This window comes from Callorhinchus milii, unplaced genomic scaffold, assembly GCF_018977255.1.
Source record: "Callorhinchus milii isolate IMCB2004 unplaced genomic scaffold, IMCB_Cmil_1.0 Scaffold5, whole genome shotgun sequence".
NCBI classification, from domain to species: Eukaryota; Metazoa; Chordata; class Chondrichthyes; order Chimaeriformes; family Callorhinchidae; genus Callorhinchus; species Callorhinchus milii.
Window position 1 is genome coordinate 19172143 of NW_024704746.1, and position 23444 is coordinate 19195586.

General features: G+C 40.4%; 1 protein-coding gene across 1 annotated transcript; it reads right to left on the reverse strand.

Annotated features, from left to right (window-relative positions):
- Positions 1–1990: 1990 nt before the first annotated feature.
- Positions 1991–23387, reverse strand: alg14 (ALG14 UDP-N-acetylglucosaminyltransferase subunit). The gene is made up of 4 exons (XM_042335767.1): positions 23202–23387; positions 21250–21401; positions 17023–17145; positions 1991–5456 (listed from the first exon to the last, which is right to left on the reverse strand). The coding sequence occupies exons 1-4, from the start codon at positions 23350–23352 to the stop codon at positions 5226–5228; spliced, it is 657 nt and encodes a 218-aa protein (XP_042191701.1). The 5' UTR covers positions 23353–23387; the 3' UTR covers positions 1991–5225.
- Positions 23388–23444: the final 57 nt, after the last annotated feature.

Sequence of the window (23444 nt, forward strand, 5' to 3'; positions counted from 1 at the left end):
ATATTTCCATCTCAGGAAAACACTGGCAGTGATCCTCTAGTAAGGAGGAAAGCTAAAAGCACAAACTGTATCGTGCATGGAAACTATTTGCACTGAGTAAAAATATGTGTAGGCTTATTAGATTGGAATAAAGAACAGTAAATCTGTTTATGGTTAGTTTACTGCTCGTCATTCTTTGATTGTAAGACAAGGTAGACAGAGTTCTAGATTGCTTTCAAAGGCACCCTTGACCTGCCCACTAAAGCCATATGAGAATAGCAAGGGTTGACTCATCCACTGATTTTCCCTGTCTTTTCTCAAGTGTCCTGGCTAAGAACAGAAACACATTGTGAGCCAGAATCGGCAGACTTCACTGTGTGCATATACAATATATGAAAAATAATTTATTGTTGATTGAGAAGTCTACAATCTAAAATTCATCATTTTTGGCATATCTTTTTTAAACATTATTTTTCTGTTAAAGTGCCTAGTCTTTCCCCTCCTCCACACACAGATTCCTTCCATGATTTGGGCACATTGGCCTTTGTTGCCCTTTAATAGGTTTTGTCTTAGAATGGTTCCGTAAATACTACTCAATTTTGCACTGTAGATTTTGGTACCAATAATGCACCATAGAGCCTTCAGGCTACTCTCAGCTGCCAAAACTATACTCTTTGCTCTTTCTCTCTCTCGTCCTGTCTAGAAGATCTGGAACAATTGTTAATTCTTTCCTTTACTATCTTCAACCTCAATCCAAACTAACTAATACATCCACCCAAACAAGTATTTGTGAAAGGGTTTAAAATCTGTTGCTGGTCAGAGAAGAATAGTTTTTTTCATAACACGTAACATATTTTTAGGATGCATATTTGTGGACTGGAAAATCAGTAAAACAATGAGTTTTCTTTTGAGGCAAATAGCTAACTAAGTCCAGATGCTGATATGTGTGTGTAACAATGTGATAAATGTTGTCAATATGAGGTTAAATAGAATGATCTGGGAAATCACTATTGGACCGTTTGGAACAATACTTTGTGGGAAGGTCCTGTATTAGGGAAATACTGATTATTTGAAAGCAGTAAGAGGTATTTCAGTGTATAATTCAGAATGTATTAGCATGCAACTTAACAGGCATTGAGCAATTTTGATGGATTGTAGACAGCATGTATCCTACTATCAGAAAGTGTTATAACCAATTGGCAGTAAATATAATTGTAATAAGTTATTTGAGGAAACACATATATTCTTCATAGTATAGAATTGGGATTGTAAACTGTGCTATATTTTTCCTACTGTGAATCAGAATAAGTGACATGTGTCCCCTGTCTTGTGGTGCAAAGTAGAATTCCTAATCCTGTGTCAACATACTGTATATTTGATTGAAATGACTTCAAATAATCGTGTTAAGCAAAAGTCTCAATTGTTTTCAATATAATTTGTAAGTGTATGAGAATGTACTAGAACAAGATTCTTAAATATGAAAACAAGTTACAAAAACAAGTAATTTCTATCAGGTGTATTTTAGATGTACTCAATGTAAATTAAAGACCATTATTTATAGTATTTCATGATTGTTGCATTCTTTAAATTAATTTATAGCCTTTTTTTCTGAAGTTAGAGTTTATCAAATGTATATGCATCCCTTATAAGCCTTATTAGTGCCTTACCTCAGTCTGGTGTTTAGCTAGATCAAAGTCAAGAATGCTTCTTCCTACTCAGCTGTGTTTAATTACCATAAAAGCACATATAACAGCTCCAATAACCTTGGAATGTCTGTAGGTATTTTACAGAGCTGCCAACACTAACACAGAGTGCATTTAAACAGCTGGAAATCTTCAGAAATACTGATTCTGTCTATTTCTTTATCAGAATATGATAAAATATGTACAGTAGTCTTCTGAGTAAACGTATCTCATTGCAGGTCTGAAACAGCCAGAGATGAAGATCATCATAAAGAGTTCAATATAAAAGAAACTTTAGAAGCTTGTGGAAAGAATGTAATTTCAATACGTCCAATAATTCAAGGTCTTTATTGTTGAACCATTTCAATGATCTACATGTATTAAAACTATTAACATCAAATCAGCACCTTCTTATTTATATACAGTAAAATATTTTATCCCAGGACAGACAATAGGGAAGATGCTTATCTGGAAATGAATTCTGTTGGTAGCGAGCGCAGGTATATTTTGTGAATGATTTTCTGTTTGTCTGTGTCATTGTGGTTTTCTCTCCCCCACTTAACGTCTCTGTACCCTCAATATCCCTTCTCTGTATATCTTTTCAATACTGTCCATGACACTCGCTTGCACATTTCCATCTTAATAACAACTTAGATTTATAAAGCGTAATTCATGTAGAGATGCATCCCAGATGGCCTTGTGCTGTTGGTACTCTCAATAGTGGGTGGTTGGTCTCGTTGATCAGGAAGGTAATGGCACAATGATTCGTTCATACTCTCACTTCTCTCGCACAAAGAGCTGCTCACATTGCCCTTGTTCCACATATCTGCTCTCGTTTGTCACACTTGCTCTTGCTCATTACATTAATTCTGTTTTACACAGAACCCTCTTGCACTCAGAGCCATTCCCGTTCTTCTCACATTTAGAGCCATTCAAACACACTCTCCCTTCTCTCACCCTTGGAGGTGCCATGAACTCTTCTCCAAGAACACACTGAACATTGAGATCTATAACAGGACATAGCGGAAATGCAGAAGTAGCAGTTTGAGGGTTAACAAATTTAGATCCAGTGTTGCAAATCACAACAAACTAAAAAGTCAGGAACATTTACCAAAATTATTTGCTGCAAGGAAACACTTTGGGAATAATCTTAAAATAATCCAATTATACTAAGAGGTTGCTGAATTGCAACTTTTGTTTAAAAGTAAAAATTATTAAATGCAAAGTTCCCTCATGGATGATATGGAGCTCATCTATTCTTAAAAGAAATACTAAATAGTATTCTCTTAACGAATCTTGGGAAAGGATGATGAGTTAACATTCACAATCAAACCATCACCAGAAATAAAAACTCTCATTATTTGCATTCTCGGGGGATTAAACGTCGTGCTGCCAAATTATCGTACACCATTGTGATAATTGTAAAGAGAGTTTAGAGACATAAAATAATTTATGACAATAATTACCTTTTGAATCTCCCAGGCCATTTCGTGCCCATATTACCAAATGCAGAATTGTCACTGGAACATGCATGTGTGGGCCAGGGAAGATCTGAAATCCATCATTTGACTTCATAGAATGATGGATTTCAGGCATAATTTATAGCCAATAATAATTTCATTATATTAGTTGACATAATTAATTTATTACATTTAAAGCTCAGATGCGTTAATTTTTAATTGTGCAGTAGTTACAGAGCTTTTCTGCTTCCAGCAGCTTGTCAGAAACGTTATCAAAGGAGACATTTTTTTGCCATGATTTAGAACGAGGCAGTTTAGAAACTGTTTTGAAAATGAATTCCAACCGTGTTCATTATTTGTACATTCACAAGTACACTGCCATAAAAGATAAATATATTGTCTTTTAAGTTCCAGAATGGATTGCAGACGGCTCCTGCTGAAGGTATCAATCACTTTTAGCAAAGGAAATCTGCTTTCGTTGCTGAAGCTTTTTAAAATTTTAACTTGTGGTGGTGTCAATTCAGAATTCAGATGAATGTTTTTGGTAGAGTTTAAATTCCAAAGTGTGATACATCGGGGTCATGGTAGGAATCTGCACACTATATATTTAAGTTACGATTACAATGGCTGGGGAACACTATATGAAAGGAAGGAAGCTGGCCGCTGAACGTGAATTATTGTTGCATTCTGTTCAAATTCATTCCTTGGAGCTTGATACACTGCCCAGTTCAGAACCGACTTCCAAACCAGTATTTATACAATACCTAAACTCAACATAAATACGAGTCTTTGCTCTTTCATTTTTTCCCCTCAAGAAAAAACTTTCCTTGCAAGTCAACTCACCACCATAGATCTTTCTCCAGTCTAAAGGGGACAATAGTCTGGAGCACAGAAATGAAACCTGAGAGAGGGTAAGCTGTTTTTCCTATCACACAATACTGAATAACAACTTTTACATCATGGTCTCAACAATCCACTGAATTCTGTTATTTTAATCAGGATTCCTGGGCCAAGGTGGATACGGGGAGGGATTCTTGGGGTTATTCGCTCTATAGGGTTTCCAGCACCCATTAGAGCTGCACAAATCTAGGCTGATATTTTGTTGTTGCTGGATTCATAGCAACGGTGACTAAAAAGAATCAAAGGTAAAAGAACTCGGTGAGAGGAAGTGGGAGGAGTAAAGAGAAACCATAGAACAGGAGGAGGAAAACCAATGTAAAAACAGTGGAGGGAAAAACAATACAGGATTAGCAAATTAGAACCAGAGGATTAACAGAGAGAAAGAAAACATACAAAGAGGAAAAATAGATTCAGAAATACAGCACATGAAGCAGAGGCTAGGATAACTTGTGTGAGAATAAACAGCAAGTTATAAATATTTAGAGTACAAGTCTGGGAACCTTGGCTGTTTTCCTCCTCATTCACCCAGAGTGCTGAAATTAATTGTAGCGCCTTAGCTGAGATCAGGTAACAGCATGTTATTGAAGTCTGAAATACACGAATATAGAATTAAAACATACAAAAAGATAATATTTCTGCTGGCACTCCTATGTAATCAGGAGCAATGCGCGAGAGAGATCGAAAGACAAGCACTTGAACCAACAGTTTCCATCAAATAAACGTGCAGACCGCCATGGAAGAAACTTCATATTTTGCTGCTTAATTACAGGCAAGAAAAATGAGAAGGGAAACAAATCTTGTATTAGGGAGAGAGAGGAGCAGTGAAGACAAATATTTGTTTTTAAGTCATCACTAGTCGTTTGCAGTGGGGGAGACTGTGAAATCTAAGTAGATTAAACAGCTAACAGTGACTTTTTTTTACAAAATCACTTAAAGTGAATCGACTCCCTCACACTCCATGGATGTATTTGACTAACATTTTATTCTATTGGTGTTAGGGAGTCTGGAGACTACATTCTTCAATGCGTTCCTTCCCACAGACATTGTACGTGTTTTGTGCAATTTTCCTATCAGTTCCTTTTTTTTCTTCTAAAGAGATCAGGTCAAATATTTGTGCTCTGGAATGTACATTGTGCACAGTTGTTGGTTCCTGACGCCCTCAGAAATGTTACCTCCCCAATCTTCTCAGTCTTTATCTTGTAGTTCAGACTATTCTTCCAAGGTAAATCGATTTGGGATATTTCTCCTTTAAAGTCGACCACTGGACAAAAAAGTAATCTGACAAATAGTACAGTATCTTCCCCGAAAGTGACAACGTTTCCACTCGGCAGATGCTCTCCACGTATATAATCAGCACTTTCTTTATTCCGAATATTCCAAGCAACAAAGCGGATAGACAGAGTGGCACACACGTCCCTGGTCCATTGCACATCACCTGCAGAGAAACAAACAGGATTATTTATACAGTATACAAGAATTTCCATAGCTGAGATTTTAATGCAGCCTACTGGAATTGTGCACAAATTCATTGTCGAGCTGACACAGCACTGGATGGTCCCATGTTTCAACCTTTGTCTAAAACCTGATGGTTATGTGGCATCAGTATCCCTGGGCTGGGAAACCAAGAAAACCATCCTACTCTTGATCACTATTTAGTACTTCTGCTGGAAAGAATGTGTCTATAAATCAGATGGGGACACAATCAGGTCAACCCCCCCATCCCATGGCTGAATAGATTATTGATTAATTGCCTATACGACCATTTTGCTCAAAAATAGTTTCACGTCCTTACAGAGTAGTAATGTGAAAACAACTGCACTTCTATTCTAGTTTGTGTGGCAGTTAACTTGTGTAGCTGAAACACTGGATAATACACTGCAGCCGTCAACAATGGACTTCAATTCTTTGTGGATTATTGTTAATCTCAATCATGACGATGCTTGTGTGACCCACTGACCAATAATAAAACGGCATTGAGTAAGTGGAGGATCAACTGTCACACTGAGGGAATGTGCCGACAGAAAGTAGCTGTGGGGCCCGATAGGAAAATAAATGGGGCCAAAAATTCCAATTAGTTAGGATACACATGTGTGTTTTAACATTTGGAAATTCTGACTGCTCCCACGAACAGGCTGAGCCAGCTCTTGTTAATGGAGAATGCTAGATAACAAAGATGAAACACTAAATTAGAGAGGAGGAGTCAGCAACATGTCTGTGTGCATTTCACCTTCACAAGTTTGGGTGAGTTCACTTCCGAGCATGAGTTTGGAAGCGGCGTTTTAATACAACCCAAAACTGCCCGTCTCCTTGAGCTCTTTAACACAGCAAGTAAGCATTGGCTGCAATCCAACTGGCCAGTTCCATTAGTAACATGCTCCAGCGAGCAATACTAAGTATCACTAGGCAAAATACTGCAGCCACGTTTATCTTCATATAGAGCCGACTGCTCACATCATAGCAATGATGGAATATGTTTCATATAATTTATTTTAAATGCAGTAAAATGGTATCTCAGCTTCACTTCTATTTGTATATTCTTTCCACAAGTGGTATTAATGGCAGGAAGCCACTAAATGGAAACTATTAACCTTCTCCCAAACCACCTTCATTAGAGGACTGAATACACAGATATGAGAACAGCTGTAATTAACAAGACTGCTTTTCCAAAGTAATTGTTTACACTGACAGGATATACAACCAATACACAGAGTCACTTTGAATCAAACTGACAGTATCTCCAGGTTTCTCTATGCAATGATCAACAGCAAAAAAAATGATTTCTGGAGGAAGACAAATGAGAGGCATATTTAATTTTTCTCTGAATGTATTGCTACGTGTTGTAAACGCACCTACTCAATAAGGCGAGTTAACATGAAGCATGAAGGAATCTTAGTAGCACCACTAAGTCATTCAGTGGTGGCAGATACCTGTTTGATCATACAAAGCTACTCTGGTCACATTTATGCAAAGACCACATCAATCTTCAGAGTTCCGGGCTTCGATAGGCTGAAAAAAAACATTCTTTGCAGCTGATTTTCAGTCAAAGGTCACTCCCCAAAATGGATTTTTGGATCCAGAAGGGGAAGAACAGGAGAAATAAAGAAAATGCAGTTCATAATAACAATAGAGAACAAGAAAGATCACAAAAAATGTTTAAAAACAGTCTGACAGTAATTTCACAAAGTTAATACTTATTTGAATTTAAAAATTAATTACAAATATAATTTGGACTCCAAAGACTATTTCCTTGTTTAAGACGTTTTAAACAATGAAGGGAATATGATGTAAGGATGTATTTTGTACTAATCTACGATAGGAACCAAAGAACAAAATTACAAGATAAAGACACTGATTACAGGATTATAAAACTAACACAAATGATAGGATTATAGGATACACATAAGATAAATTCAATTCAAGAATTTTCTTTTAAATCAGTATTGGAATCCACATCTTACAACTCCATCACACTGCATGCTCTGGCTCTCGAGGTGACATATTCATATCAGACTGGCACAAAATAAAAAGTTGGTTGTCTCTTTATTCTTTGTTGCTGAGGAAGAGAGTTGGCCAATTGTCAAACCTCCTCCCACTCAATTTTTCAGTTCAACTCTGAAAACCATGATTCACAATTTCCAGATGTAATTTCTTTATATCAATTGATAAATTGTGGTTCGGCTCCAGCTGGTGTTTGAAGGATAAAAGGGCAGCACGTAGCCAGACTCCAGCAAACCGTTCAGCTATCTAATAGATATAAGAGCCATTACATAGGAAGCAAGATGGTTTCCAAGGGTGCTTGGTAATCCTAACATGAAAGTGAATATCCCTCTCGTCAGGCAAGAAGTGTCAGAACCGTAAATTATTATGGTTCATAAATGAGGTGAGCCATCTGGTATTTAGAATATTTGCAAACATTCTAAATTTGAGCGCAAATCCGCCAATCAGATGCAAATTAATGTACGGGAATGTTTGGTTGACTTCACTGTGCCACTGACACTGGTTAAGCATATAAGAATCTCCAGTTATAGCAACTAAGTCTTGCTGGTAGTCTAGCCGTTAGATGGCTGTGTGGTGCTGAGCAAAAAGGTCAAACATTGCTTTTCTTGAATAGACACAGTGATATTGTCCTTGAGGGAGACTTTGTCTACTGCAGCATATTAAGAGTACAATGGCAGCTCAAACCTCCTCAAAGCCTTGTGGAATCATCAATCTAATCCACCCATACTGCGCATTGTTCACAGTGTATGGAGTTTGGGTAGAACCATAGAACAATAATGTAATCGGCCAAAGGTTTCGCTGGTCTCCTTGTGGGCTCCTGCAACAATATCTTTGGTGTCTCAGCAGATGAGTCAAAGTTGTTTTTTCTCCATTTACATAAACAAATATTTCTAAACATGTTCTGATTAATCTGATGTCCTTCGTACTGTTGTCTTGTACATGGGAGTCGAGCTTCCAATTGATTGGAAATATGAGCATTTAGATTATCTTCTGTTTTGTCTTCAACCCTGTCCTACTTACCCAGGGCCAGTTTCTTTTTAGTTACAGAATAGGCGAGAATGTGACCCTGAGTACTGCCCTGGCACCAAATACAGAATGGATTATTTTTCTGAAAGCAATCCCATTTCTTTACGAAAAAGGGAGTGATTTTGCTCAAATTTAAGAGGATGTGATTAAAGCACCATCTTCTGAATCACAGTGAGACTGTCAAAAGTCATTTTCATCATCACTAGCCCAGAAGCCGTTAGGGGTGATGCTCCTAAAGAGACATTGCTATGTGCAACTATGCAATCTTCTCAGGCAGCACCGAAGTTACAAAGGTTGAGATGCTGTAATTTTCCACTTCAAACAATAAAAAGTTTGATGACAAAACAAAGGGAGGACTATATTTTTGTGTTCCTTGGAACAGAATGCAACTGCTGGAGCCTATAAAATATCCATTAACAGCCCAACATTAAAACCCTCCAATACATCTAAGCAGAGGGGAAACACATGGATAGATGCAACCTCATCGGGCAACTAAGGATACTGTCTTTATAACAACACCCAATAAACAAACAAAGTATTATGCCTGAAGAGGAATGAGAACAATTGTCACCAAATTGCATGCACTTCCAGTTTGTTGAACTGAACTTTCTGCGTTTCCAGCATGACCTTTCTGAGGATGTTTACATGTATTGTCTTGTGATCTTAAAAGAGTATTGAGATTTTAGATATTGTTATCTAGAAGTAAGCCCAAACAGCAAAGAATACACCTTTAAAAATATCCAAGGCACTTTCTGAATGCAATAATGTTAAATTATCAAACAAAACCTGTTCTCTAAAATGAGAACACAGAAATAGTTTGCCAGTAGAGAAGAGCTGTACCTGGGAAACTGTACTCTATCATGAGTCAGTGACGTAAGCCTTGCATTAAAGTCATACATGAGTAAGTCTTGCATTAGAAGTCTTGCAAATGTGAGATACAAGTGTTGTGCCAGAACAGCCTCAGCTGCTAGTACTCGACACAAGGTTGTGGATTTCTCATGTGCCAGCCTGGACTCCTGGACTTCGATAGCCTACGGGATTGAAATCCTAGTCCAGGCTGACACAACAGTGTTACTGGGGGAATTCTGTATTGGGAGTAATCTTTCAGATGAGATTTTACTCTGAGGTTTTGTCTGTTTCTTCAGATAAATATTAAAAATCCCATAGCACTATTCAAAAAGTTTCTCCTGGCAGTCTGACCAATAATTCTCCAGTTAATAAATAGTAATAATACTCCTTGCGTTTGATATAGCGCCTTATCACGTCTTCGAGGCGTCTCAAAGCGCTTCACAGAATATTCTGTAAAGTGAATTGACAGTATATGTTGTGGGGGCATATATATATGTATATATAAATAAAAAGGATCACCTCAAGGTTGTTTACTGCACACAAAATGGTTGTGCAATTGCCTGGAAAACAGTAACTACACGTAACAGTACTTACTGTAAAGTGCTCTGAGACATTCCATGATAAGGCACAAGTTCTTTCGGTTGTGCAAACAATCATGGCAACATGTAGCAGCAGAAATCTGTTAATATTTTAACCTGTAGATTTTTAGAAGAAAATCTTTTGGAAAAAAACAATTTGTCACAAAAGAGTTGTACATTATGCACAAAGCACAATTAGAGAGAAAGGAAACTGTCTGAAATGAAATGTGGTTTTGCCGTCCAATACCTCATTAGTAAACTCAGCTAGGCTTACACCAAAAGGAGCAGTGTCTTCTTGCATGCAACAGCACAGAATTATTTGGTTTATTATGCTGTAAATTCATCATCTGGGTTTCCTAGCCAGATAGAACACTCCCACAGACCACTGGTGCCTCTCTTTTGATCCCTTTCTCTGTCACAGTGAAAATACTTCACAGGAAATGAGAAGAAAAATATGTCTGGTTCTTTATAAGAGGTTTGAAAAACCGAATTGCAAACTGGTTAATTTTACAGCTATTAAAATACATTTAACCTTCTGTCTTGTACGTGGTCTCATTAGAAGGGTACAGTGCTCTGGAGAGCCTCTCCCACAAGTCTTTTCACGGTCGAATGCTTTAATGATAGAACTGCGTAGAAGATATTATCCACATATTAAGAGGCACTGAAACTGCGTTCCTGTGTTTTGCAGTCGGCAACACAGAAATGGCTGCAGATTAGAAAAATGGAATCCTGAATTCAGCCTCTCGACTTAGCCTCTCATCCTCCCACAGAGAGGGAAACTTGATCCCATTTCGTTGAAGCTTTCAGACTAGAGACTGGCGGGTGGCCAAGTGCCGTGGATGTAGCCTGTGAACACAGCTCTTCTGTTCTGGCAAAATATGTGAGCATCACTGGGGATCAGACATAAACCCTACGGTCCTAATGTGCTGTCAGGGCTGTAGAATACAAGGCTGTACACCAGCATCTTTCTAATCTCCCACTGACACTTCATCTGCTGTTGAACCAGATTCAGGGCAGTCATACAGAGAGCAATCATTTGAAAGATCTGCTCAGAACATTTCTACAGACACTGTACTTTACAATTGGTGTACAAGTTAAGGAAATAGAATGGGGGGGTGGGGGGTAACTTAACTTAAGTTTAACTGGACATGTTTTACTTTGTCATTCTCGTCAAATGTTAACTACGCATTGAAGCCAAAACAAATTAAATCAGGAGAAGCTCTAATTCTGACTGAGTGAAACCCAATATTATTTCATACAAAGGAGTAAAATAAGAATTATTTAATTAAATATGCATTGCTTCTCTTTAAATACATATATATCAAAGAATTGTAAAGCTGCTGTTTTGATACAAGCAGCAACAGGGCTTGGCTTAATTATTTTAATCTCTGATAGATTCCCAATTATTGAGTACAGCAACAAGATATCGATTGGTAGACGCTAAAGACATATTGTATGCGACTGCCTGAGCAGATTTTCTATTTCAGGTACAGTACCCATGTTTAATCAATATTCCATATGCATGCTTGCTGCTAACAACAAAACCATACAGAACCGCTGACTTTGTAGGATGTTGCTTCAGTTGATTCATCTTACAATTTGAGTTTTTTTTGTAGCATTATATCTTGAAATAGCATAGCAATGGTGGGGGGGAGGGGGGAGTTAACCATTAGCCATTACCTTGTACTAATTTGCTCGGCTCGTGGAGTGTGACACTCCACTGAACTCTCTTTGAAATGGTGAATAGGACCGCACAAACCAAAAGTTAACAACTCTAAACAAATTTGCTTACAAAATGAATACTGCATCTAAACATTCAAGACTTGTATCCAGTATGATTTACTCACACAGTAGCACAGCTAGTAGCACAGTAGTCCTGACACTCATATTTCTCATCTAAATCCTGAGATTGTTCTTACATCACATTTATAATAATAATAATCCTTGCATTTGATATAGCGCTTTTCACGTCGGGAGGACGTCCCAAAGCGCTTCACAGAACACACTGTAAAGTGAATTGACTGTATATTTGTGGGCGAACGCGGCAGCCAATTGCGCACAGCAATGTCCCACAAACAGTCGTAGATTGAAAATGACCAATTTTATTATTGTTTTGGGTTTTGGAGGGATTATTATTTACTACAGTATCACTCGTACTCTCAGTGTTTTACTTTCTGGGTAACGTAATGGTTTCTCAATCATTGTAAAACAGAGTAATTGACAGAGAATGAAAGCTCGACAGAATACTGTTGATTAGTTATCTATCACAACGCCAGACTATAAAAACTATTATTTTAAATGGATTCACCCATTAATCAGGTTTTAAGAATGATGCGTCCCTTTTTTTTTCAAAATCACAAACTATTGAAAGTCCTTCCCTGAATGTTCACAAATATGTAGCTGAACAGTAGCTGTAATGCACAGCGAGCTCACTGAGCACATGCATGAGCAAAATGTTCCATGTGTCCTATTGCATAGAAACACATCTTGTCCAAATACACGAATGTCAAGACGTTTGAAAATAAGTGACTAATTTAAATGGAACGTTGAACTCTGGAAACTTGGAACACAAGGTAATGCCCCTCAGGGATAGATGAAATTCATGAATGACATAATTCTTTCGAACGATTATTTCAAGCTTGTGTGTGAGCATCGGGTGGCTTGGCTGTGATGCCCACCATGGTTGAATAGTCGCCAGGCACTCACTGTTAAGATGGAGTCCTGTAGCTCAGTGGTTAGAGCACTCGCTTCATAAGCGAGACCTGGGTTCGATTCCAGGCAGGGTGAAACGTTGGGCAAGTTGCCTTACTCCACACGCTTCTGTTTACCTAGCAGTAGGAACCCGGTTGTTAGCCGATTGACGGATCACTTTTCTGGGGGTAATAATTCTTTAAAAAATAATAGTAAATTGGTCACTCAATCCACAACTGTTTGTGGGACACTGCTGTGCGCAAATAGCTGCCGCGCTTCGCCCACAAATATACAGTCAATTCACTTTACAGTGTGTTCTGTGAAGCGCTTTGGGACGTCCTCCCGACGTGAAAAGCGCTATATCAAATGCAAGGATTATTATTATTATTACACAGTCAATTCACTTTACCGTACATTCTGTGGAGCTCTTTGAGGTACCTCGAAGACATGATAAAGCACTACATTAAATACAAGGATTATTATTATTATTCATGAAGAACTGGAAAAAGTACCAGAGTTGATCAATATCTATTGAGACTTGGCTCTTCACATGTGTTTCTCAAACTCCGGGAGGAGGAATTCGAGGAAATACCAGGATGCGAAAAAAGAAACGCATTACAGTCAGTCTCTGGTCCATAAATCTTATTCAAGGCATGTTGTTAAAAAAAAACCCCAGAAGAATTTATAAGGAAGGTAAATGCTGGATGCAGAATTAATTGAGTTTCTTAAAAGGGAGATTATAATATAAAATACTTGGGAACCAATGGTTATGGGGCAAAGGCAACAAAATAGGATTGCAAAGGTAAAGTGCTACCATTAACTAATAAATGGGAACAAATTGCCTACCTCCTCCTGTTCTTAGATTTCTAATAATTTTGCATACCGCATTTGTAATTGTAGATTATTCTTTAAATACATCTGCTTTTCAAAAAAGAGTTTTTTATTAATTCAAACAGAAAAACAATACATCACAATCAAATGTGTATTAAATGGTCATTTTAACATACATCAACTTGTAGCTCGGTTTATAATTAACAGTGTGCAGCAAATATCCGGGCAGTACTGTGTTTTTCTGAGGTCAGGAAGTTACGGGGAACCACTACACAATGTACCCAACTCCTCCCTGGCACATACACTAGGAAGCAACTGGCAGCTCAGGGGCACATCCTGAGACTGAAGAAAAGCGAGATGGACTATAACATCACGCAGATTAAGAGAATAATCTGCTCGCAGAGATAAGTTTTTTTTTTGTTTCCTTACAAATAGAATCAGTACTTTTTTCAGATATACTCCCCCGGACATTTCCTCCCCTTTAATGAAGTGTTCTCATCATTGCAATTGTTACTTTGAAACGAAGGTCAAGCATACAACAGATTGTGGATCCTGCACTTTGCGAGGAGTTCAAGAGGTTATTTTGCATTAACTGGTTCGGATGCTGCAGTAAACTGGTTCCGAATAATATTTTTCCTACACAGAAACAATTTCCTATTTTTTGACATCATGACTTTGCGAGGTGTTCCATCAATTCCATCTGTGGTGAGTACACCTGATCTTTATTTATTTCTACTTTATACTTTCTAGAGCGATGACCTTTTTCATGCATTTCTGCGACTTACCCTTTTGTCCAGACAACTTTAATCCCTTTCGCTCCTCACTAAAAGCATTTAACTTTTTCTTTATGGTCGTACGGGCACCAGGCTGTATACACCATGATAATACAGCTTAGACAATCCTACCCTCAACGACTGATTGAAATTCAGGTGAGAGTTACAGCACTTTCGGCGATGTATGATAATAATGGGGGAAATTCCATTAGCAGCTGACATGGCCAAAGCCACAACCAGTGACACCAAAGGGAATTTCAGCTCACCGATGTACCTCCCCTCGGGGGTCACTGTGGATAATGATCAGGAGTGAAACCCTTCACTCTTGAGCCAATTACATTACCCTTCTACTCCAGCTAAGACAAACTGAATCAGCACAGAACTGGGATCAAACCTGGGACACTCCAGGTCTGTGTAGCTTTCCTGAACACTGATTACATTTGTCGAGGCATCAAAGTGTGTGAATGTTGTTCATGTGGTAAGCAAGTGACCCTGCAGCAACTAGTTTAGCACTTGGATTTTCTCAGTGCAGTGTTTAATGAACAAACCCTATGCATTCACAACAGCAGTTGCAAACAGTACCAATAAATCAGCTGCATGGAGCAATTCCAAATAATGTCATGGAAGTGAGTAAATTCTAGTGTGAGCAACAAGTGTGGGCACACAAAAATCTGCACACGCTCAGGGATTAACGTTTAGTTTTCACTGTGAACAAAGACATCTTCAACATTACTTCACTGGTTCTATAGAAAATTATAGTTTAATCCTGCAATTTAATGCACAAAATTGCAGGATTCTGAGCTCCTCTTGGTAATGTACTGAGGAACTTCTGCATCAATGCACAGACAGTATTGGCCTTCAAATAAAGGACCAGCAATGGATGAAATGGAATTACTTTTTTTATTTTAACATGAAAGGTTACTTACCATCATTCCTCTAAAAATACTTTTTGTTTTAAAATTATTTTTAATAAAGGCAGCATTCTTTTAGCTGAGACAATTTTGTCTTTAAAGAGTCTCCAGGCATCTGTCACCCTACCAAGCACTGCCCTGAAGCAGGACCAGTCTGAAAGCCTGCAGGATAAATACTGGCATCAGCAGAGTAACAGGAGCACTGGCTGCTTCAATTACTATGATTTTTAAATAATAGAAACGTTAAAAATTCATAGTTTGCTGACAGGTTGCCAGCAGCAGTCATATTACAACTCATTTATATTGCCAAAAATCCTGCCTGAGCTATATTGTTCCTTTAACAATTGGTTGTCATCAATACTGTTTATGGCTTCACATACAAAAAGATTACCAATTATACAACTTATTCTTATACCCTGTAGCTATTATGTTCAGTATTTTTCATGTCATTGAGTTCCTTATTTGTCTCTCTTATTTTCTGTAGTATCTTTATTGTTCCACCTCCTCTTGTATTTTGTTTTTTCTTGATTGTTGCTATTCCATGGTAATCTTTTGATTTAAGGTTTTTTCAGAATCATCATTTCTCTAACGCTTCTCTGGTAAATCTAACGTTTCTCTAATAGATTTTCCTCCAGGGCAGTTAGTTATATTCTGTTGGCATCCTTCAGTCATCAGAATTAAATCCCTTCTCCCCTGCTGATCTCTACACATGACTCACTGTTTACTTTCTGTTTTTCATATTTGGTGACAGATGGTTCTGCTTTCTGTCTGAGTCCTTGCCCAAAGTGTTAACACTATCCCTCCAAAAAAATGCTAGTTTCTCTCATTTTACACAGACCTAGTTTATTTTCAACAGCTTCCCTGCTTTTGTTAACTTATCTACCCCAATATGTGAGTGTAAAAAAACAGCTGCTTACACAGGACTACAGATCTGCTGTATATTTGCAATGGGAATACAGCACAATTTGCATCATCGAGATAAAGAAGTGGAATTACTGCAATCAGAAATCTGAGGTAATAGGCATTTTTGTTGTAGGTTTAAAGTTGTGCAACAAGAATCACATTCAATCAATCTGAATCTCATGGCACTAATTGGTGCTCCTGCAACTATTACCAGTAACAGCAGAAATGCTAATGTTCTAATTCCTTCTTTTAAAGAAAACATAAGTCAATTTTGAGAAAAAATAAATCAAAGAGTATCATTTTACTGTGCTACCAGGGAACATTATTCGACCTGGACTTTGCTATGTGCCTTTGCTCATCTGCAGGTCATCCCATTTCTCAGTGGGCTCACTAAGTTTACGGCATTAATATAAATTTAAAAATTCCATCAGGAGGGATATTGAAGGAGGAACTTAGTGATTACAAGGCAGTCATGTATTCAAGCAATCAGATAATCATAACTTACAAGACTATCATCACTTGAACAGGTTTAAAAAAGTGAGACTTATGACCTGGAATAACTGCAATCTTGCAACATAAACAGTAAGAGCATTCTGCGCCTGCACAGTTAAGCAGCCGGTTCACACATGTATTACTTTTTTTTATATGCAACGATGGAATCTGAAAACATTAAAAAAAACTTAAAGAGTCACCCATGCAAAATGAAGGGTTGGGTTTATTACAGTTCACATACTGCTGTGGTTTAATTCAAGTCAGCGGAATGCCAGAGCCAGACATTACAGTCACAAGTGTACAATTTATCAATATACTGGTACACTGCCCCAACTGCTTGAGCTGGGTTTTCAATCTAGAACGATTGAAGCTTACAAAAGGACAAATGAAAAAAGACTCAAAATATTCTCTCATAGAAACAACTGGACAGTTGCCTTGGCTATACATACCATGTCTGGTTTCAGTTGGAATACTAATGGGATGGAATAGAGGATTGAGTACACAGTGGTGACCACTGAAGAAATCCAGGATTGTCTAACTTCACGACTGCGAGGAATCCGATGAATGGTGTACTGTAAAAAATAAAAGTCGAGAGGAAGTAACGGCAACAATGATTTTTAATACTGCAAATAGTTGCTGAACTGCATACTGTCACCATGTGCGCGAGGAACAAGGTTTGTCATGGATTCGTGGCACTATTTTCTGATGCGCTTTGTTCCATAAAGTCCTATTCACACCAGTTTGGAAACATTCCACATTTATTTGACACCATTTTGGAAGTGGTGTCTTTCCAGACCAATTTGAAACATTCAATGTTTCATCTTTCTGAGTCCCTGCTCCCCGCTGTTTTTCTGTTCTTGGCTAGTCATGCAAACATGATTAAAGCTCCACTAAATAAGTCAAGAATGTGAAGGGCCAGAACCAGCAAGAGCCAGGAAACTCTCTAACCCAACAGCTCCCTATCTAGTTCAAGTTTGAGGTTAGTCATATTTTGGCAGAGTAGTAAAAACCTCTTACTTCTATCAGATTTAAAATAATCTATAATCCTCGGATTTGATACAAGACCTTATCAGGTCGAAACATCTCAAAGCACTTCCAAGAGCTTTTCTCTGGTGTAATGACTGGATTTGTAGGTGAACGGGGCTGCTAATTTGGACACAGCAATGTGCCACAAACAGACATGAAGTGAAAGATCTCTTTTTTTTTTTATTTGGGGGATTTTTGGCCAGGATAACGAAAGGAACTCCTTTCTTTTTCTCTTTTCGAATAGTGCCTTGGGAACTTTAACATCCACCTGAACAGGCAGACCTTCATTTTAGACCTCCTCTGATCTAGAGGACAGCACCTCAGTCAAAGTAGTGCTTCTCAGTATGCAGCAGAGTGTCAGCCTAGACCTGCAAAGAGAATGCAGGAAAATATTTCCCACAATTGAAGAAAGCAGATGCTATGGCAGGGTGATTTATGACATTACAGTGTAACAATTTGCGGCTGAATCAAGAATCTTGGTGAGCAAAGGAAGAGGGAAACGGGGTGAAAAGCAGAGTGTCGGAGAAAAAAATCATATCTGAGTGAGCAACAGGCTGCTTGCCAGATCTGAAATCCTAGCCTAAATATTCCTCAAAGCCACAATAAAATGTCTCGCTGCTCCATGATCTGACTCAGCATTTACAGCAGCATATGACTCTAATGTGTCAAAAGTAAAACCTTACTGTAATTGTAAAACTATTTACCACACTTAAAAAGTAGAGAATCACTGAGCAGTGAGACTCTAACGCACTGCATTTACTGGCCATCTTTTATATAGCATTGGTGGTTCATTTCGTATGATCTATACCTTCCTCAGTGCAGAAGCAGTAGCTGAAGGTACCAAATTCACATGTAAGAGATATTGTACTTTCATTTGTGGAATAGAACATTTCAAAACTTATAAAATTTATTCTGTGCAGCATAAATCAGTCCACTTTAATCTCACCAGCACAATTTAATTCATTTTAACAGACAGATTTGGCACTGTTTCTTGTAAACTGTAGGACAGCACATTTTGTGCTTCATAAGTTGTTTAATAAAAAAAACTCCTTTAATTTACGCATCAGCAAAAAAAAAACAGGCTGCGTTGCAATTTCTTTTTAAGAGTTTAAAGTAATAGAGACCCTCCTTGATTGTAATCCTAAATCAATCAATGATGCTTATCATTATCAAATAAAAATCTCAACTTTACAGGAACAAGGTTTTTGATTAGGAGACCCTTTAAGAGGACCACTTTGAGCATAACTTCCATTGCGTGCTCCACATGTACGATTATGGAGGTAAATTTGTAGCCAAGGATACACAGAGGGCAGATTTCGAATTCAGCCCCCACCGCCCCGCAGTGCACACTGATCCTCATATAAAATAAACTGCTTGCTGCATGTTCACCTGACTTTTAAATAAATATGATTTCATTGGAGTCATTGAAGCTAAGCAACGACCACATCACATACATTAACTGTAGAAAACATTTCCTGGGCTCAAAAATACAGCAAATGAATTGATAGCTAGGCTCCCGACCCTACTTGTTCATTGTGTATATGGTTCTCTTTTTTTGCAGATCGGGCCAAGAAGAAAGATACTCATGGCAGGGGCAATGGTGGTGTCAGGGTGTGGGTTCAAATAATAAATCTGGTAGGGGGCATAACTAGACCTATGTGTCTAGGAAGGAGGAATTGAGTGTTAACTGGGTGTTGATCACAAACATCAATAATAGCTTGTAATTATATAGCTCCCTTCACGACGGGCAGCATCTCGGAGGGCTTAACAGTGGCAGAGCAGAGCCTGATACTAAGCTAGGGGGAGGGGGAAGAAGACTGTAGGCATGGTCAAAGAGGAAGGTCTTCAAGTGCGACCTGAAAATGGGGAGAGAGGGGGCAACTCGCAGGGATTGGGGAGGAAAGTTCCACAGCTTTGGGGCGTAGTGGCTGAAAGCACGGCCGCCGATGGTGAGACGGAGGGTCCGGTGGACAAGGAGGAGGCCGGAGCTAGTCGAGCGGAGGCAACGTTCAACTCCTCCCTAAGCTCAGGTGCTGGTTTTGTAGTACCCACCTTGGTAAGACAACAGCATTAACGGTGTTACTGAAAATGGTGACCACACTGAACAGTAATTACTGTTAAGCTCTTCTGAGACATTTTGGTGTGCTAAGTTACCAGAAAAATGTAGGTTCCTTCTTCCTTTGTACTTGTGCCAGATACAAACAGTTCACATCTGCTCATTTTGATCCTCATTTACCCTACTGTCCTCCTGTTACAGCAATAGTACTTCTGTTGACCGTTGCATGATTTATAGCTTGATCACACGGGATCTTGTTTCTTTTAATATAGGATATAACATGACTACGTTAGTGGGGAGATTCAGTGACAATGCAGAAGCTGGCATCAGCTCAACAGACATATCAACATTGGCCTCCTCTGGAGTGTGGTAGGGTGCTGATAATAACAGACTGTTGAAGGTTGTGACAGAAAGTCCTCTGCATTGAAACTCCCTCCACCCCAACAACTGCAGTGTAACCTTTACCTTAACAGCAACATTGAACGGCGTGAATGATCTGATATTTAGGAATTGATAACAATGTGACATGCACTGTGTGCTATTAAATGCATTTAAGTTTACTTTGCTACTTTACATGAATCTCAACTATCTTACATTCAGATGCATGTTATTGTTACGCAGCCTCTTTCATTGCAGCGTTGCTGGGTTGCCACTGCAAACTCTTCGTCTGTGAATTACAGACTGGAGTCCTATTTATGCAGCGCTCAAAGAAATCAATGAAGCAGACAACAAATTCAGGAAGTCAGGACAAAACAAACTCCCTGAAATGTCTGCTGCTTTCGTAGACTCTGGTGCCATCTGCAGGATTGGACATAACTTATTTTCCTCTGCAATCATTCTTTCAAAGGTATGACATCTCACTGTGTTGCCTCAGTGTCTCAGGCCACACATCCCGTGTTACTCCGACCGTAATTCTGAACCTGCTCATTTCCATCAATACTGGTCTGGACCGTTCACAAATGACAGCTCTCATTTTCTGCTATTCAGTTTTAAACTCGGAGCAATACTATCAGGCTATGAGGCTCTATCTCCTCACTCCACGCACATCAATCTGATGCTCCGATACATTTTTCCACAATTCCACGTTTTTCATAATTAATGAAGCATGGTATATACCTGAGTTTAGCCATGGTTTCCCTTTTAAATATTAACCTGGTCCAATGGAATATTTGTACTCTCAGGTTTGCCTCCAGTGTTTCACTTACAATTTTTACAGTAACTAAAGTGTTTTATTTAGTTACAGAGACTGCAGCTTGGATGTAAGATTCCTCCAGGAGTCTCAGTCAAGAAAAGTTGACTGTAGTATATAGTTCGGGACACGACATATCAAGCGACTGCCAGGATGGTGGAAGGTGAACTAGATGGACCTTGTTCTTTCGCCTAGCAAATTCTTATGCTCTTAAAAGTGAATGGTACTGGTAAGACAAGGCTCTTATAGTAGGGAGATAACTTTGCGACAATGGATAAAAATACATTTTAAGAAATCAAGATTATAAGCTAGAATGATTAGTTATTATAACAAAATACTGCAGGAAATTATAGATAGACAAAAAGGTTGAAGGTATATACCCCTTCAATTCTTACCAATACCCACCTGAGGTTCAGTATCTTTTTCATTTTTAGCTGCTTCAATGATGCGGACTTTCTCTTCACTCATCTTGTCTGTATTAGCAATGACATAATGTCTTGGAGCATATAATGGGGAAAGGCTGTTCACCAGCCTCAGCATCTCTGTAGTGTGACCCCCTAAAATAGAAAATGAACTTTAAGTGGGTGATCATAGAATCATAGAATGTTACAGCACAGAAGGAGGCCATTCGGCCCATCGAGTCTGTGCCGTCTCTTTGACAGAGCAACTGACTTTTATTAACCCCACTCACCATCTTTCTCCCCATAACCCTGCAAACCTGTCTTCTCCAGATATCTATCCAGTTCTCTCTTAAAAGCTGTTATAGTATTTTTGTCAAATCTTCTGTAGTTCCTGGTTAAATCTTCTAGGTAACACTTGTACCAATGACTCTGGTACAAGAATGGTTAACAACCATCTAGTTCGACATAGGAAGAGAAGAGAATCTATGAAGTTCAAACTCATATTCATCTCTTTGAACACATGATTTTAAATACTCCTGATGTATTCTTTATTACTGGTCAATTCAAAAGGAACGTGCTCTTAATTACGCTGAACCTGTAGATACATAGATTCTGGTGCATAAGCTCAGCCTCTAGGCTGGTATTATAGGGTTAGAGTGCATGTTAGGGAAAGTAACACATCTGTGCCATGACCCACTCGGCCATCTCCGCTGCGGTCTCACACCGCGGGCCCCTGAACCCCTCACACACGCCTTCATTACATCCAGGCTCGACTATGCAAACTCACTGCGTGTCGGCCTCCCCAACTCCTCTCTCCACCGGCTGCGGATCATCCAGAACTCTGCCGCCCGTGTCCTCTCCCGCACCAAACTCTGTGACCCTATCACCCCCCATCCGCGCCCGACTCCCCTGGCTTCCCATCACACAGAGGATACAGTTCAAGACCCTGGACTTCACCTTCAAAGCCCTCCATGGTCTTGCTCCCCCCGACCGCTCCGACCTCCTAACCCCCTCCCAACCTGTTCGCTCCCTCCGCTCAGCTTCACGTCCCCCGCCTCGCTCGTCCTATTGGCGGGCGCGCCTGCCGCCACTCTGCCCCCACCCTCTGGAACTCCATCCCGCAGTGACCTTCAAGACCCACCTCAAGACCCTCCTGTGCTTTTGGCTTTCGATCTCCCTGCTTCCCCTCCCCCACCCCGACCCCCAGCTCCGGTCGGTAGCTCTGTCTGTCCAGCGCCTTGGGAGGTCCTCCCGACGTGAAAGGCACTTTATAAATGTAATGTTGTTGTTGTAATAGGGGAAGCAGCCTCTTCACCCCACCCCCTCCCTCCCTCTCTCCCCCACTCTCCCCTCCTCCCTCGCTCTCTCCCCTCCTCCCTCCCTCTCTCCCCTCCTCCCTCCCTCCCTCTCTCCCCCACTCTCCCCTCCTCCCTCGCTCTCTCCCCTCCTCCCTCGCTCTCTCCCCTCCTCCCTCCCTCTCTCTCCCCCATCCCTCCCCTCCTCCCTCCCTCCCTCCCCCATCACTCTCCCCCCCATCTGTCTCCCCTCCCCCCTCTCCCCTCCTCCATCTCTCTCCCCTCCCCCCTCTCCCCTCCTCCATCTCTCTCCCCTCCCCCCCTCTCCCCTCCTCCATCTCTCTCCCCTCCCCCCCTCTCCCCTCCTCCATCTCTCTCCCCTCCCCCCCTCTCCCCCCATCTCTCTCCCCTCCCCCCCTCTCCCCCCATCTCTCTCCCCTCCCCCCACTCTCCCCTCCCCCCCTCGCTCTCTCCCCTCCCCCCACTCTCCCACTCCCCACCTCGCTCTCTCCCCTCCTCCCTCCCCCCCCATTCCCCCATATCCCCTCAGTTTCAGCTCAGGACCAGGCGCCGGTTTCGCTCACGCGCGGTTTGAGTGTTTGCCCCCCGGGTGGGGGAGGGGGGGGGGGAGGGGGGGGGTTCCCCGCCGTCAGCCACTGACCGGAGCCGAGCACCAGCAGCAGACGGACCGGGCGCCGCTCCCCGGCCACGCGCCGCTTGTGGTTCCTGACGGTCACAAACAGCCTGAGGGCGAGACAGGCGGCGGCGGCCAACGCCAGGACCCCAACCCCGGCCCCGGGCCCCCAACCCATGGTCTGCCAGGCCCCGCACTACGGTGGCTCAGCTCGGCCCCTCCCCCGGCCCCGCCCCCCAGCCCCCGGCCCCGCCCCCAGCCCATGGTCTG